The 12,717-nt window shown below is 41.6% G+C and overlaps 1 protein-coding gene across 1 annotated transcript; it reads right to left on the bottom strand.

Annotated features, from left to right (window-relative positions):
- Nucleotides 1–2,549: 2,549 nt before the first annotated feature.
- Nucleotides 2,550–4,184, bottom strand: LOC139209944 (twist-related protein 2-like). The gene has a single exon (XM_070839859.1). It carries the CDS (start codon nucleotides 3,776–3,778, stop codon nucleotides 3,131–3,133), a length of 648 nt encoding a protein of 215 aa, XP_070695960.1. The 5' UTR covers nucleotides 3,779–4,184; the 3' UTR covers nucleotides 2,550–3,130.
- Between the last annotated feature and the right edge of the window lie 8,533 nt (nucleotides 4,185–12,717).

The raw sequence follows: 12,717 nt of genomic DNA, 5'->3' as shown, positions 1-12,717 counted from the left end.
ATCAAGCTACACCTTTGAATTTAGGTCCAACTAGGCTATAAATATTTCCCAGAGCCCTTAATTGCACATTAACGTGTTCTTTTCTTTTTTTTTTTGGAGGAATTAACTGTTCCTGACTGACCAGGCAAAGGCACACAGATCTCATTAAAAAAAAGACTGGGGGAAGGAGGAAGTAAAGGAAAACAAGAGGGCCAGTTTAACAAGAGAGACAGGAGACAAAGTGGGTGTGGTGCCAGTATAAAGCTTTGCACAGTTCATCATCCACTTTTACTAAAACGACAAGAATCTCATGAATAATTGTAGGACAGTTTTATTTTTCAGACAAATAATGACACACGCGCTATATGTATCACTACATCTAAGTCTCCAGGGATTTTTGCTTTCATATCACAGGTCTGATATTTATATCAATCATACTGTATTGGTGTCAGTTATTTTTCATAAAACACCACACTGTACATATTTCAAGTAAATGCTCCTAAGAAACAAAACCCTTAGTCTCTGTCAGTAAAATGGTGAACACCAGTCGAACACACCACTCACTGTCCGAGACTGAAGGAAAAATAGCATGAAACAGAAAATTGAACACAATTCCTGGTCCAACTTAAGTTTCCTCTTCATAAATGTTGGTTTAATTGGTTCAGAGAAATGTCCTCTTTCCCCATGTTGGTCTGCATGCTGAGTAAGATGCCGTTTAATATTCTTAAATCGTCCTTCTCTCCAAAAGTGAGGTAAAAAAGTTTCATTTGCATCAAAGTCCATGTGATTGGAAGGGCAGAAAGGGTGGCATAGAGATGTACAGGGAAGATCACAGTCACTTTATTCAGCAGCTGGAAAGACAAAAAGGCAGACATGTTACTGTGGTGACCACATGTTAATGTTTTCAACACTGGATGTTGGACATATGAATACAATTATTCCTAATAATTTAATATTTCCAATGTGCCACAAGAGGAAGATAACACTATTTTTTCTTTGGATTTGGAAATGAAAAAAAACTAACATGAAAATAAATTACACATTTTTGATTCTTAACATCTGAGCATCAATATACTGAGTCGGAATACATCTTGATTGAAATAAGGCAATACAAGGTGATGAATGGGTCTTAAGCTGACGTTCAGTATTGACATATACTGTATGGGGTTTAACAAATGCACTTTGGGTCATCGTTGTCTCCAAATTAACAGATTTTCACATAAAATTTCAGTATCGATAAGTAGCTGTCACAGTGTCTCAGTGATTAGACAAATTGTGTACGGAATCAATGTGCACTCAAAGCTCCTCTCCCTGTTTTTAAGGCCAGCCACTCTCCTTTTCTATCCAAAATGCATAGGGGCTGCTTTTCTCTTTTGGCCCAGAACTGAATTCTTTTGAAATGTCAAGTGTCCTCTAACATGTCAGTAAAGGTTAGCTTTCTGAGACCACACTGTGCTTACTGTGGGGCTCAGTCAAAGACTTCATAGGAGCTGGAAACATTAGCTACCTCCCCAGGACATTCTAATGATAGGTTGCTGGGCTTCATGCATATTGGCAATGAAAGACGAAGGGTTTTTTTTAGTTGATATGAATTGAATACAAACAGCATGTAAACCCGTGGTTCTTCAGATTTGAGTTATTTATATAAAACGAAAACTAAAGCTTGCAGGTGATATTCACTTACTTGGTTGATTCTCTTTAATGTAAGTTAGAATCAGTTGTATACGAACACAAAAACTTTCTTTATGTAGCTTAATTGCATTTATATAATTTGGTAATTATGAATGTTGACTTTGAAAGAAACGCAGATTATTTTTCAAACCTAAAACGTGGGGGTGGTGTGTGTTTCTGTGCATGGGTGCATGAGATGGGCTACACCTATGCATGCGTGCACATTTGTGTGTGTGTGTGTATAAATCAGCTCTCACCTCCTCCATCACTTCCAGTGGTTTATGGGAGCCCAGCAGGGAGCCACATCAGCCTCCCCTTTGATGGTGACACACATGATTCATGGCTTTTAGAGACCGTTTGTTTTCATTACGCCTCCTCGTCAGCTCGCTGTAGCTGCATCACGGTTTCATGCAACGCAAGCAAATTTGGGCCAGAATGAGAGGAAAGAATTTCAAGAGGAGAGTTTTTTGGCATTTGAAGAAACAAAGGGGCTTGGTTTGGGTATAAAGAGGAGAAACTTTAGTCAGAACAACGGCTGCCCGCGGCTACTTTTTCCACCGTCGTTTGGGTTCAGAGGTGGTCAGGGATTCATAATGTCAGAGTCTTGGAAAAGTAGAAACTGAAAGGGTACGGAAAACTCAAAGGTCCAATCTCTCTTAAAGCATCCATTTCTTGTCTCTCCAGTTCTTACTTTCTTCTAATCTCTCTTCTGCATTCTCTAGTTGTTGCTCTTTACATAATTCACAAAACCATATACGCTTGTTCACCCGAGGCAAAAATGAAGTTAAACAAAAATATGAAATTAACCTCAAATGTGGCTCAAAATACGCATAACTGTGCTGAAGATGAGAGTGCTGCTGCTGATGATGATGATGATGATGAAAAGTCAAGAGTGATGATGAGGACGGAACTAGAGGTTAAGTTTCAGATTTCAATAGAGCCAGGGGGTCAGAGGTGTCCGGGCTGTTATGTGGAGGCAACATTTAGGACACACGGTTCTTAACTGTCAGGTTACTGTATTGAGTGAAAGTTGAATGATGTCCAGCTGTGTTTGTCTCTTAGCTGTCCTGTCATCCGATGTGATCTATGTAAACAGCAAACAGTACAAATGTCTAGAAATCATACACCAAGCACAATGTCCCAATGCTGTGATACATTTCTTGAACGCTACCGTTGGCACATAAAAGGACTTTTTTTCAAGCAAAACAATAGAATCACAAGAATCCATGGCTACGTCTATGTAGCTTGACAACAATACAATTTTCATTAAAGGTTAGTGGCTTCAAAATCAGCTCCGTCCAAAGTGTCTTTCCATCATTACTGAGGCAAGCAGATGATTTAAGATGAGGTGTGAAATAGTGAGAGTCCACTGGTGTGCAGACACAGTTCACAGTTTCCTCAGCCCTCTATGTCAAGTAAGAACGTTTTCATCATACGTTTTAGGGCAACAGACAGAAGACAAACCTTGCTTCAGGTAGGACTATTGACCAGTGGACATGGTCGACCAGGCTCCCTCCATCCTCCAAACGGAGAAGGCGTAGCTCAGTCTCTCATGGGCCAGGTAGTTACATCCAGCCAGTTTACTGTCCATCTCATCGCTTTGCAGAACCTGGTACAAAAAGTCAATGTAACGTGATGCCAACTTAAGGGTCTGGATCTTGCTCAGTTTGTCAGAGGGGAGCGTTGGGATTATCTTACGCAACGAGGCAAAGGCATCGTTCAGAGATTGTGTTCGCTGGCGCTCCCGGATGTTGGCAATCACCCGCTGGCCGTGTGGGTCATCGAGGGCTGACAGACCTCCAGGACTGCGACCTGGGACAGGAGAAAGGGACGGGCCAGAGGAAGGAGACCGATGCTGAGGGCTCCTCTTGAGCCTTTTGGGTCCAGTCGGAGTGGAGATCTGGATGTCGTCCCCTGACTTGACCTTGCCATCCTCTGCTGAGGTAGCGCGAGTAATTGTGGAAACGTGATCTTCTGCGTGTGAGCCCGTCTGCCGTTTATGCCCGGTGACCCCCGGTGTTGCTACAACGACGGTACAGGCGTTAGAAGGTGGTCTTCCTGTGTTCTCCTTGCTGGAAACCACCCCTCCCTCAGGGTGGTCATCGTTAGACTGCTCCTCCTCTCTCATGCTTGGCCACGTTTTTTCCTCTGTCTTCTCTCTCCTTTATGCGACTCTGTATCCTTCACTGTGAATATCTTCAGCGCTTCTCTCCTTCCTTCAGTATGTCTCTCTTCACTCTCTCTCTGCCTCTTTCATACAGTTTTTGTCGCTTCTGTTTGTCTTCAGGAACTCCCACCCCTGTTACTTGTGTATGTGTTTCTCCGGCCTTCTGCTGTGTTGTTCTTCTTCTCCAACTGTTATCAGCTTAACAATTTGTCACATCCAAACATGCCCAGCCAAAACGGGTGAGTGATCAGCACTCACTTTGGGATTGCCATGGTGCTTCTTCATCAGCACATATGGAAACCTCCCTATGACCTCTCCCCAGGCTCTGTGAGTGTGCACTGCATCGGCAAACCGGACTGTTCTCATGTCCCGCTCCTGTAGCTGCATGTGAGACAACAGCAACCTGAATCTGACTTTTTAAAGGGAGGGGACCGTGAAACTTTCAGCTGCCCACCCATCTGGCTCCCTCATTGGTCCGCAAGACTTTTTTTGGACAGCTGAGCTTGAAACAACAGGAAGAGTGAATCTCAAGCGATTGGTCCAATCAAAGAGACGAGGCGGAGACAAAGGTGTGCCGTACAGCCAACCAAATCGAACCGTTGTGACGTTTGCTTCTTGTCATAGAAGTTGCCCAAGTTTATAGGTTCCAGATTTCCTCCGAAGCAAGTCGTTACCATCCCCCATCTCGCTGCCTGGTTCTCTGCCTCTCTCTCCACAACTCAGCACCATCATCGGTTGCTTTCAATATAGTTGAAAGAGAAGGGGAAAATATTGTAAAAGAAGCTCCACAAATGTTTTTGTTTCTGGTTTGAAAGTTGGACAAAGTTCATCTACTTTTTTCTGCCACATGGTAGTTCTGTCTGCTTTAGAAATAGTGAGATGTGATGATTTTTTAACACATAACATTCCAGGCAGATGGAGTAATGGCTAGAGCCTTAGGTAATCATTCTCTCATTGTTCATTTTCTGTTGGGTAAAAAAAGAAATACATTATTGAAATTGCGGTAGGTCTGCCATCATTAGAGATTAAAGATGAATGGAAATTACTGCATGGAAAAGGTTAATGATATAAATACACTAGCATATCCTTTTTATATCCTTTTTCACACATCATCATTTGGCATTTTGGTGTGCTGTGACTGCACAAAGTAAAGATCTAGAGACAGAGTAAATAACTGGAAATTATATCTAAAATATTGAAAATTGAACTGTTTTTAACAGAGGTTTCTTCTTTTTTGTGAAACAACAGACAGTGTATTATTTTACTGCCAGCTGTAGTTTCTCAGCATAGACCTGGAGGGAGGAGAGAGCTGGCATTCACTCAGCACTGCAACGCTGAGGTCTAATCACAGCATTAAGGAAAGAATGAGTTCTGTGGATCAGAGGGAGGCCTGCGGGACATTTTGTTACTTTCATCCACTGATCTAGAACAAGCCTGGGTCCAGGTCCAACATGGATTCTGGGTGAGCCTCCAGCAAGGCCCACAGCCACACCCCCACATAAGAGAAGAGTCTATTGTTAGGGTTTTGCTTTTTGGAGGCAAGATGCTTCCCTCTGATGAAACACTTGAGTGAAAATGGTTTTATACAGGCATGGCCAAAAAAAAGGAGAGTAAATCTCAACATTTACTCTGTACACTGAGTCAATTCACCAAGAAAAGAAGCCCTTATTGTCTGATCGTGAATGATACCATTTCTCTTCTGCACACACCACTGTTCTTAATGGCAGTGTATGTTTTTGTTGCAGCAACAATATGTGTACAGTGAACATCCCCGTGTCCAAAAAAGTGGCCAGAGCTTTTTGAGGCTTCTGTAACCTCATATACAACATCAGCATCGTCATCATTGGATCATGGGAATTGTATTTCTCTGCAGGCTTTGTGCTTGTTTCAAATGCACAGATCTCTGACATATCGACACTTGATTCAAAAAGATAATGCTGCTTCCATGGAGTTTTTTGTGTTAAGTTAAGGACAGAGTAATGAGCAAAAGAGAAGTTATTTGAATAAAAACATCTGCACTTGTCTGTGATTTTTACAACTTTATGCAGCTTAAAAGTAGGAGATGTACAAGGAAAAACATTGGTCAGGACATGTTAGCAGCTAAGGTGATATTCCAGTGGGATATATCCCATATCAGGTTATATAATCCCAGAGCTCACCATGCATGACAAACCCACAGCATGAACCGCATGCTCTGTATCACAGCTTCTAGTCATTGGGATATCAGCTGCTCCACGAATGTTCCTTTTGTTGTTCTTCTCGGTACCTTGGCTCATTTTAAACATTGCTGGATGATGTAACATCTGCTGCCCTGGCCAATGTCAGACCAGGGCAGTGAACATAACACACAGCAGCTCGCACAGCAGAGAGGAAAATAGCTAATTAAATAGTTAATTACTCAGAAACTATGCTGTACACATTCTTGCAGATGGTTTTGTGCAATTTTACTGATCAATGGTTGCCAACAATTATGCCAAGAAATATAGCAATGCGGCACTAAATGCAAAAAGGCAGACTGCGAGCCAATGTAAATATGGATGTAAGCAATGCAGGACTTAAATTATCTTAAAATTTGGCTCAGCAAAGGTTTTATGAGAAAGGAAATACATTCAACACATTTGACAGATCCCAAGCACTCACACAATGTGTTTTGGAGAGAAACGCTGGATGTAAATATAACTTTAATGGGGTAATATTGGGACTTTTACTTAGCTAAAGGATCTGAATGCTTGTTTATTTGTTTGCAAGGACTCCATAGGGATACCTTTAACAACTTAACTTAAAGCTACATTAATTGATGCTCTGGCCACTCGGTGGCAGCAAAGGCTTATAACTCTGCACCTGCCTTATCATCCTCTTGCAGAGGCTGTTTATGGTGAATCAAAACTGAGCAAAATGAATATTGATTAGGTCCAGTAACATCAACAATGAGCTAAACATGGCTAAGAGTAAAGACGAGCAACATCTTTTACATTTCGTTCATCATTTAATACATTATCAATATAATACAGCTTAAATAATGTTGAGAATGTGAGTAGCAGTTTCTCAGACTTTTTATGTTTAAACTAGGCATGTGGTGAGACAATGATCAAATTAATATTAACACACAACGACCAGAAATATTTACATGTTAGTCTGAATTGAAGTAACAATCCTGCTCTCACTCGCTGCTTTGACTTGTTGTGAAAATGAGTTTCCATAAATACTCCTGTGCACTGCTGCCAAACTGGCTGATTCACTTTCATCTTCCTCTCTTTAAACATCACGAGGCCGTGCGTCCTCTCTGTAGGCGATGGGACACCTGTGATGGATCACAACTATTTACATATCACAGCTCCCTTGAAACTGTTCCTTGCTTGCTAAAAATAAATACCTCGGAGCTACAGTGAGTGATGGAAAATGCATATCGTTTCGTGATATAAACACACATATATTGGGGCAGGGGGAGAGGGAAGGGGTAGGGCTCGGCTCACAATGCTTCGTCTTGTATGGGAAGGCCCCCCGGAGGCTGACTGCGTCTGGAAAAAGTGGAAAGAACACCGGACCCTGTCTGTTTGAACTGTATGCTCAAATGAGGACTTAGCATAAATATTTCCACCAAGAGAAATGGGTGAATGTTATCACATGTGGAGCTTATATATACACACACACGGCACACACACGCTAGAAAATTCATGGGTTTACAATCTGGCATGCATTTACACTGACACACAAATAAAGAGGATCCACTATATGGATTGGTTAAAGGACTGTCATTTTGTTTCTAAAAACCACAATCGATGCACATTTCACAAAGCTAGTATTTGTTGCACAGCTGTTTTTGATCCAGTATATTATACATTGTACATTTTTAGTTTAGTTTATACTCAAAGAATCTGCAGTCTTAACACAATGTTACTAAACGCTGAACGACCCACAGAAAATATTTAGCCAACCTTATGGAGTATTTTAGCTTCTTCCTCCTCACTGTCTTGGTTCACTCTCACCACTCTCAGCAAAGGCATCTGTTTTCCCAGAAAACATACTACACACAACGCACATGACACCAAACAGCAGACAAAGTTGGCAACTAAGCAAATGCAGAAATTAACATCTCCAAATATTTTGCTCAGGAGTTGGTGGAGACCAAATCAGAGCTAAAAGCCGAGGCTCACATTTGTCAGCAGGACAGAATTCTGACACCAAACGAATGCTAATGCAAAATAAAGTTCTTGTCACCAGACCACCAGATGGCGCATATTCAGTCCAGTAAGAATTGCTCGGCACATAGGCAAAAACATTTTGTAAGATTCTGAAACTTAGAAACTTACAAACTTACAGAGTAGTGTTTATCCTATCATGCCTCTGGCCTCAAGCCATAACTGATCCGCTGGCATAACTGCTGGTGGTCGAGTTGCATCGTGGGTAATGTAGGTGCCAGGCTTTGACAAGAAATAATGCTGCATGGAATAAGAAAGACGACATCTTTGGTTCTGCTGCATTGATTTTGATTCTGGGTTGTGAATCTGAGAATGCTCAACGAGGTGCAGCAACCTCTTTAGCAAGCTGCAGAATGTGTTGCTCATTTAAAAACAATTATGCTAATGTGTAACATGCATGTGTTCATGTACCGTGATATACAAATGAGCTAAAAGAGGAGAATTCGTCAGTCTTCTACCTTTATGACAAAATATCTTCTAGTGTCTTGTGTTTTTCAGAGAGAGTGCTCATTCTTTGAACCCTCAGCCTCAGTAAATGTTAAAATGTATATGTAGCCCAGTGAGATTAAATTAAGACAGTACAGAGGAATATCTTTTAGGTTCTTTATTCTGAACAGGAAAATGTTGTGTACAGTTAAAATAAAAAAGTAAAAGCTCTGAAGTCAAAAGTACACGCCGTGCGGAGATGATGCGACTGTTGTTTGTTATATCTCGTCGTGTTTGTTAAGTTGTCTGTGTTAACTTGCGTGGTAGTCTCGTCTCTCACTTCCTGTTTTATTGTGAAAACTAAACTCCCTTCTCGTTTGAGGTTATTGACTTCCTGCCCTTGTGTGTTTCCCGCCTTTGTGATTGTCTGCCCCGACCTGATCGTTTCCACCTGTTCCCCATTACCTTGTGTATAAATTGTCTCCCTGTGTCCCACGCCAGATCGTCTTGTCCTGCTGTGCGGTCATGTGCTGCTTGTAGCGTGTCAAGCCATTAGTAAACCTTTGTATTGAGTCCTTGGGAAGTATTTTGACATTGTCTTTGTCTGTAAGTATTGTTTGCCTGCCAGCCTAATATAATGTATTCATCTGTCTGAGAGGGTCTGGTGTCCTGCTTTTGGGTCCTTCCTGGTCCAGTGCCTAACCGTGATATTGTTCTGTCTTTAGCTTAGCTGAAGTTGAAGGTTTAGGGTGGATCTACATCTGCCTGTAGACTCTTAAATCCCATTGCTGTTTCCTCAGAGTCTAAGTTTTAAACTGCGCAAACTCAGTTGTTATGAATATGTCCTGTAGAAAGCACCTAAACGTGGTTGAGGTCAGGTACGAGGTCTAAATCTATACCTACTGATGTGCTTAAGAGGATTTCCTGGGAGGGTCTGTATCACTCCAATCTGTCAGAGCAAGTGTAAAAGCAAATGTGGAAAATAAGATATTCCATGACTGGCTACCAATCACAACACAAACCATTCACATATAGCATAAGTAGCTGGGGCATTATTAAGACTGCAGGCAATTCCTTTAACAGCATTTGAAAGAAACCGGTGTAGGTAAATGATAAAAGGGCAAGTACAAGCAGCCATAAACAATAACATATCAGAGTGTGGTCTGATAGACGTAAAGGCAACAGTTTAAGAAAGGGTCCTCCAGGAATTGTAGCAGCACACAGACACATGAACGTCTTTGATAGACCGATGTGGGCACATGAGGAGAGAAACGCTCCAACAGCTGCCCCCACTGTCACCCCCAACCTTCCTACAAATCCATAGCGTTCTACTACTCGTCCATACTGGTTTGTTGCAGCCATCGCTGCAGAAAGAGATACCCCCACTGCTCCTGTCACCCCCACCAGAGCTCCAATGGTTGGACCTGGACCCAGTGTAGGTAGAGCAAACTTTATTGCACCTACAACTGCTGTACCAGAAGCTGCAGCAGTAGCACAGATTTTACCTGCTCCACCTGTTTGCCAAGACTCAAATAATGACATTCCTACAACAACAGTCAGCAGCTGAGAAGCTAAGATGCCAACAAAAATCGCCTCTAGTACAGCATTGCTTGTGAGTGTTGATGACTGTAACTCAACAATCCGCTGCCCTGCAAAGGTATATACATGAGATATAAGCAACATCAATGGCATAGATAAAATATTCAGTTGGAAGAAATACAATTTTCCAAATGTTCCTAAAATTAGAATAATAGGAGTCAAAGAAATTAACCTCTTTTCATAAACAGTACTAAACATAAATGTAATCAATGAAACAAATGCTACATAAATTGTAACAAATATCAGTAGACTCCTGTCCAAATATGACAAGATTAAGATGAATGGAAACATACCTCCTACTGACATAATAACCCACACTAACATATTACTATTTAACATAATAGATAGAAAACTTTCGAGAGCTCGCCCCAGAACGCAGCCAGTTGCAGTGACGCCCATGAGACACACTGTCCCAGCCAAAGCCAGGGCCTTCCCCATCGCTGCTTCACCTTTTTTTTTAATCACAAGTGAATACGTTGATAATCCAATATAGAGACCCACAGGTAATGCCATGGATGAGGAAATAACGCCAAACATCACGACAAATATAAAAATGTGATTGACAAGAACATGATAATTATTTTCACACTGTACATTTTCTTTTGCCATCCTTTCTAAATAATAATTGTAATCGAAACGTGTAAAAGTGCAGTTTTCTAACTGGCCCATGAGCAGCCTGTTGTCAGCCAGAAGCTCCAGGGCCTGAAGAACAACGACTGCTGCAGCTCCCAGCAGCAGACCTCCTGCAGCTCCAGACACCAGTCCAATGCAAAAGACGGAAATGACTGATGCCAGCCCTGAAGACAAATGGATTCTTATTAGTAGAATGAAAGATCAGGGTGTGTATAATCCATCCTATACAGTACCATCACAGGTGTGTGCACATGCAACTCCACTTTAACTTTAATATCAGTGAATCATGACTTTACTGGGACCTTCTGACTTGGATTCAGCCACCTAGAATAGCTAACTGGGCCATGACAGGACCCTGGCAGGTCCGTGGCAGATCCTTGCAGGGGGCACTTGGCTTCAATTAAATCCCCCCACACAAACTGTGCTTTATGCTTCATGTGTTTTTGTGAGGGAAGAGCCATGTTATGGTAGCACACCCTATAATAAGAATGAATGGACTCATTTGGAATCCAGACTCTCCCTGTCAGATATCACCATCAACACACAAGGGGGATAGAAAACTAACCAGAATGACTGGTGGGTCATGATAAAGATCATCATGAAAAGCTGGTCTTTAAAGGTGCTGTGTGTAGGATTTAGTGGCATCTAGCAGTGAGGTTGCAGATTGCAACCCACTGAATACCCTTTGGCTCAGGCCTCCTGGTACGAGAACCCACACTGGCCAACGGGGATTCACACCCCCTTACTTTAGTGTGATCCTCCTAACAACGAGTGCGTTTGCACCACCAAATTAAAGCTGCCGCTTCAGCCAGAATAGAATATAAATGGTATTCCTTGGGGCCAGGGTTAAAAACAAAGAGTGCTGTGTCAACAAAAAAAAAGATGCTCCTGATTTGGGATCTAGATTGGGACTTTATGGCCAAAACTTGAGACTTACCTGTAACTAAAATAATACCTTTGTCCCACCTCTGAGTCATTATTTTATGTGAGAATATGCACAAAACTTACCAGAGGTAACACAGGATGGTAGTCTGACATGTCTGTAATAAAGTCAATAGAATAACAGCAATGTCAAGGTTAAAGCATTGTGTGAGAAGACATGGCTTCTATAAATGCAAAGAAACATTGGACTGACATCACTTTTATATCATTCAGTTTCAATATCAATATGGGGACATTACTCCATCTGCATCTGAATTTGTTACAGTGGAACATAAAATATTATTTCTAAGAAGTGGATGGGCAGTGTTTCGGATGCTGAGGTGAGACAGGAACTGGAGGATCGACTGTTTTGTTGTGTGCGGATTTAAAACGACCATTTCACTGCATTTCTTTAGTTCACCTGTTGTCCCCGCTGTTGTCTTCTGCAGCAGGAGGCATATGAATGTTCAGCTGATCTGAAACAAAAAGAAAACAAGACGTATTGATTCAGAGAGAGAATTATATTTATCATTATGCTATACTCCATGGTATCAATCCACACAAAACATAAAACTACATTCAATTATTTCTAATTCTGACTGCTGAAGCCTCATTAATATGAGATAAACATATTTTTGCACAGAACAAAGATGCAGATTTTGTCCCTCATCACTTGGATTCACACACAGTATGGAGTCTCTAAATGGCCAATACGAGCAGGAGGAAGGGTTGCATTGAGTAAAAACTGTTGGAATTTAAAAATGACCTATCCTTTTAAAGCATTTTTAAAAAATTATGTTGAGAGGCTCACCAGGTCGGTTCATTGTTTGTGAAGTGACAGCAAATGTTAGTCTTCAACTCCTTTTCTTCTCGGATCTCCCAAACTTTGACACCCTGGTCCTTGAATTTCCTAGAAATTATTCAAATGTGGCCAAATACAGTGAAAATCCCTCACAGAAGACTGTTCTCAGCTCCTCGGATACGGAATGACACAAGGTTAATACTGTACGATGGTTTTCTGTACAAAACTGGATCTCTGACATTCCTCAGCACCCATCAACAAAGGGAGCCGTCAGTAAAAATCATTGGACACGTCGTGCTGCACTATGCCGTCTCTCAAGT

The sequence above is a fragment of the Pempheris klunzingeri genome, chromosome 11, assembly GCF_042242105.1.
Source record: "Pempheris klunzingeri isolate RE-2024b chromosome 11, fPemKlu1.hap1, whole genome shotgun sequence".
In the NCBI taxonomy this organism is placed as follows: Eukaryota; Metazoa; Chordata; class Actinopteri; order Acropomatiformes; family Pempheridae; genus Pempheris; species Pempheris klunzingeri.
Note: the sequence above shows the minus strand (reverse complement) of the source record. Positions and strands in the feature narration are given on the sequence as shown.